The 5339-nt window shown below is 34.7% G+C and overlaps 1 protein-coding gene across 1 annotated transcript; it reads right to left on the minus strand.

Moving 5' to 3' along the window:
- Positions 1 to 2108: 2108 nt before the first annotated feature.
- On the minus strand, positions 2109 to 4749 carry LOC115711222 (ADP,ATP carrier protein 1, mitochondrial). The gene is made up of 4 exons (XM_030639551.2): positions 4503 to 4749; positions 3283 to 3785; positions 2822 to 3193; positions 2109 to 2709 (listed from the first exon to the last, which is right to left on the minus strand). Exons 2-4 carry the CDS (start codon positions 3772 to 3774, stop codon positions 2413 to 2415), a joined length of 1161 nt encoding a protein of 386 aa, XP_030495411.1. The 5' UTR covers positions 3775 to 3785; positions 4503 to 4749; the 3' UTR covers positions 2109 to 2412.
- Positions 4750 to 5339: the final 590 nt, after the last annotated feature.

Raw genomic sequence — 5339 nt, forward strand, 5'->3', positions numbered from 1 at the left:
TTACGGTACAAATGAACTAAATCAAGTCCATCGCGCGGTTAAAATTGAAATTTTGTGGACCGTTGAGATCTATTTCATTTGGGCTTTTAGTTTGGTTTGTTCCATGTTGATGGGCTTTGGATCTGATTTCAGAGACTCAAGCCCATTTTGGGACAATATTTGAAGAAAATATCCTAGGGAAAAAGATCACTAAGGGAGAGTGTTTGGTTGGAGGATTTATGTTCTTGGGAACGGTGTAAAACCAAATTTGTGTTCACTTTACCCACATCCCTATCTAATATGGGTAGTTCGTGAGTGTTGTGTTGGTTCAGTCTATATTTATTTATATTTTTTAAAAAACGGGTCGTGTCATATCGTACTATTAAAAAATATGAGTCGTGTCGTGTCGTACTAATATTTTTAAATGGTTGGCCCGGCACAGTCCGTCCCGACATTTTCGTGTTGTGCTTGGATTCTCGTCGTGCTTTGCTCGTGCTAACTTGTATTTTTTAAATAGGTCAGCCTATTTTCACATTCGGGCTTAAATTCGTATTTTACTTTTTCATATTTTTTAAATAATTACTGAATAATATGTATGTGTCAAAGCTTTAGTTACATTTAAATAACTTTTGAACAATATTTTACAGATAATCATGTAAAAAATTTATTAGAATTTGAATTCGAATATTTACTTATAAATACTCAATATGATTATAATTTTTTTTATAATCATATAAAAAAATTATTAACATATTTAAATATTTACTAATAAATACTCAAATTCTTATATCACACTCTATAAATAAACTAATATAAAATCTTAGTTTTTCATGTTTTAATAACTTTAATTATAAAATTATAATATTCAGTATTATATTTAAGTTTTAGTACTATTTTAACTTATTTATAATTGATAAATTCATATCTTATTATTAATATTAATAAATTAAAAGATTTTTTAATATGTCGTGACGTGTTTTTTGGGCTTGTCGTGCTTTTTAGGCTTGTCTATTCTTGCTTACGTGTCGTGCATTTTCGTGCTTCTCGTGCTTAAGGACATATTTTTCGTATCGTGTTGTACCCAAGCTTGTATTTTTTTCGTGTCTAATCGTACTCGTGCCAATTTCATACCGTGTCAAAAAGTCCAGTCCATATTTACAGCACTATCCCTATCTATCCAAGCCAAAACTTGTAATAAAATATTTATTCACTTCAAACATTGTAATTATGCAACAATGGTACTGAGTACAACCACGAGGTATCATCTTGCATATAATTAATAATATTTATAATGGATATTAAACTAAAAAACGTTTATAATGGATATTAAACTAAAACACGTGGAATTCAATTCTTAATTTTATATTAATAGAGATATGATATTTTGTGGTAGTGTTAGATACTGATGCCCTTTAACATTTTTTCACTAAGTAATAATAGACTTTTACTTGTTTAAATCATGCTCTAGGGAAATAGATTCTTCAATTTTTTATAAGTAAATAAGGTGTAAGTATCTAAAGTTCAAATTTTGTAAGTAGCATAAGTTTAATGATTCTTTTAACAATCATCCTTCTCTTCCTCTCGGCTTTGAGGTTGCCACCACCAGTCTTGGGAGCGTGTTTCGAGCTCCTGACCGAGGGGAGGCCTTTCTTAAGGTCTCGACTTCACAATGGCAAGAGGCTTCTCTAGTGGTGGTTTGTAATAATCTTGAACTAGTGCACGTCTTTAGCTCATCAATTAGATGAATTTTACTTCTAGTGGCTGGTTCTTTGCATTGGGTCATGTGAGTGTTTCGAACACTCCTACCCTTTCTTTAAAAGAATACTTTGTGTCATTTTAGCTTGTTATAAAATCGTCCAAGTTCATGCTCAGAGAAATTTGCTAAAAGCAAGTTTTCAATCCATACCTTAGTAGAAATCCCAGTTGAATTTCTTAAATGAGCTTTCGAATTTCTAACAACTTAGTTCTATCCTTTGAAGATTAGTAGCTAAAATCTAGTATAATGTAGGTTGTCATCACCATACTCCAATCTATGATTTCAAGTAATATCTTGGTAAATATTATTGCAGCATAGACATTAGACAGATTATTAAGAATGGAATTTTGAACATAAAGAAGACAATCTCAAGTAATAGAATTATGAATTCAGACATTAACTAATATAATCAAAAACATTCCAAAAATTTCATAATTAAAACTCCAAACTGTCTGTCAATGGCATTTCACCACCACTCTAATAGAACTTAACCTGCAGTTAATAAAATTTTTAATCCAAAAATAAAATTATTGAATTTGATGGGGGAGAGTTGTACACCTTCCCTCCAAGTAATTATTGACTGAAAATTTTGCCGAAACAAGTTTATCAGAACTCGAAAAAGATTTCATCACCATCTACCCTTCACCTCCTCAAACCGAATGGGAGTGTAACTAAAATTAGCCGCCGCCAGATCCGTACTTCTTTCCGAACACGACCAGCTGCAATTTGTCGTAACCAGAGAGCACACCAGCACCAGCGATAGCACGAAGGATGTTAGCACCAGCACCCTTGAACAGAGACTTGGCACCCTCGTTCTTCAAGATTTGGGTGAATGCATCGAACGAGCTCTTGTACTTGACGGCTTCACCAGATGTCATCATCATTCTTCTACGAACAGTGTCAATTGGGTATGAAGCAAGACCGGCACCGTTGGTGATGAGCCAACCGAGGGCAAAGCTAGCAAAGAAACTATCCTGTAAACATCAAAAGCACAAAACATCATGTCAATTGTTATGAAACTCAAAGCTCAATCAAATGAAAACACTATCAAACATAAATATTATCTGAAACTTTATTCAAACATACCTGCATGTCTCCGGTAAGGAGGACTGGCTTCAGAGAGTCGTACAATCCAAAGTAAAGACCACGGTACACAATGATACCGACACAAGAAATGTTGAATCCACGGTAGAGACCAGCAAGACCATCAGTCTTCAAAGTCTTCTTGTAGACATCAACTAGACCATTGAATTGTCTTTCGCCTCCCTTCTTGGCAGCCTTGGCATCATTAGCAAGACGAGTACGAGCATAGTCCAGGGAGTAGACGAAAAGAAGGGAAGAAGCACCAGCGGCTCCTCCAGATCCCAAGTTTCCAGCAAACCACTTCCAATAACCATCCCTGTCTTTCTTGAAATTGAAAAGCCTCTTGAAGTAATCCTTAAAGGCAAAGTTCAGGGCCTGGTAAAAGATAAGAGCATAATGTTTAGCATGAATTTATGAATATATACACAATTAGATAGGAAAAGGAAATTAGTAGAAACACAAACCTGAGTAGGGAAGTAACGAATAACGTTAGCTGTGTTCCCTCTCCACAATGAACCAAATCCCTCTTCCTTGATGGTTCGGCTGAAGCACTCACCAATACCCTTGTAGGGTTGCGAGAGACGGCCAGATTTAATCATCTCGTCCTGGTTCTGAATCAGAAGTTTAACACGCTCAATTGGGGCAGCAGCTGTCTTGGACACAGCAGCAGAAACTCCACCCATAAGAAAATCAATCATAAAATGTCCCTTCTCTGCCGGGGCTTGAACAAAGATAGGGGAAGCAGCTGATGGAACCATGGACAGATCAGTAGTAGCTTTGCACTGGTACTGCAATGCAGCATTACGATAATTTCCATATGCAGCCGGCCTTTGATACACAGCAGGGCGTTGGAAACCAACATCATAGCTCTTAGCATCCCGCGAAATGCTAGAATTGCTAAGGAATTGGCCAGCTACCTTTTGCATGACTGTAGGATGTTGATGCCTATTATCCATGGTGTTTTTCCCTAAAACAATATCCAAATAAACAAGGGCACCGATGAGATTCATAACAAAGACCGAAAACATCCAGATACTGGTTACAACTTTAAACTACATCTATCAAATGAAGTAACACATACAAGATTACATCTAAAACCAAGCATAAGGATCAAATTATAAACAAATAACAGGCACAGCTTAAGAAAATCATACAAAATCCATCTGAGGACATACTCTAACTCAGAACAACCAATATACAAGATTACATATCAGTATATAGTGACACAAAAATTAGGGAGTTCTTCTTCCTATATCAATATGAGAGATCTATGCTAGATTACAATTACAAAAAGTTTGCCCAGAAAAGTGCACATCACATCCACACACACATGAAAATAACAACAGTTTATAAACTAAACCTAATCCAAACATAATAGTTAACACATTCACACAGCAGATCTGACAAAACTAAATTTACTAAACAAATTTCGCAACCGATCTACCAAGTCAAATCTCAACACATCAAAGCCATCACAACCCGTAAAACTAAAAGAAAAGCAAAACCCAAATCCAGATCTCGAATAAAATAACTAAAAATCCAACCTTTAAAAGTAAAACACAAAAATTGACAGAAAAATCATATAAACTCGGACAATAAAAACAGATCCAAAGTGAGAATTCTCAACGATTGTGAGAGATATAGTATAGATTAAACATAAAGATTAGAGATTTATGATGAATACCTCAGATTCTCCGAGGGTTTTGGGGTCTCCAACGGAGAAGAGAAGAAGGTTAGAGAGAGAGAATTTGGGATATTTTGAGAGGCGGAGGCGAGCTTCGAAAGAAGCAAAACTCGCTTTTTATTTGCTGACTTTGCTGACACTATTAGGGTCTGACGTGGCACTTTTTCATTTTATATTATGTTATTTTTTGTAGAGATTTGTGGCTTTTTTTTTTTTTTTTTTTTTGAGGGGGCTTTTTTATTGGTTGCTAGTAAAATAATGAGCATTAGGGATTTTGTTTTGGTTATGTTGTTATTTGTTTGAGTTTTTATAGAATACCGTAAAAATATATAAAAAAAAATTTGAACATAAAAATATAAAAAATTTACAAAAATTAGTATTTTATGTAAGTATCCTAATTTTTTTGTTACTAGCAACCCTTATGTTTAGCATCACCTAGAGGTGGATTGTGGATTCGATACTTTATTGTACCAATAATAATATGACATTAAGGAGTACAGCTATAAATATGTATGTAGTGTTAGTCCAACCTATATTTTTTGTGCTTTTTAAAATACAAGTCATGTCGTGCTGGGCCAAAAAAAATAGGGGTAGTGTCGTGCCGTGCCAAAAAATATAAGTCGTGTCGTGTAGTGCCATTGAAAAATAGGAATATTGACAGTGAAACCACTTGAACTTTACATGTTTTAACACTTAACCACAAAACTGAAATTTTGACGATAAAACCTACTGAACTCACATTCCGTTTTGCTCTTCACTATTCCATTCAAAAATCTCTTAGACAGCCACGTGGACACAAATGTACACGTGACAAATTTTTAGTATTCCACATAATAT

This window comes from Cannabis sativa, chromosome 3 (assembly GCF_029168945.1).
Source record: "Cannabis sativa cultivar Pink pepper isolate KNU-18-1 chromosome 3, ASM2916894v1, whole genome shotgun sequence".
Classification (NCBI taxonomy): domain Eukaryota; kingdom Viridiplantae; phylum Streptophyta; class Magnoliopsida; order Rosales; family Cannabaceae; genus Cannabis; species Cannabis sativa.

What these genes read in the sequence shown, in the direction of transcription:
- LOC115711222 (XM_030639551.2), bottom strand. Translation starts at nt 3,774, where the DNA reads ATGGATAATAGGCATCAACATCCTACAGTCATGCAAAAGGTAGCTGGC. An exon ending in TTCGTTACTTCCCTACTCAG is followed by an intron (nt 3,194 to 3,282) that starts GTTTGTGTTTCT and finishes ATCTTTTACCAG; the next exon opens with GCCCTGAACTTTGCCTTTAA. An exon ending in TCCTTACCGGAGACATGCAG is followed by an intron (nt 2,710 to 2,821) that starts GTATGTTTGAAT and finishes TGATGTTTACAG; the next exon opens with GATAGTTTCTTTGCTAGCTT.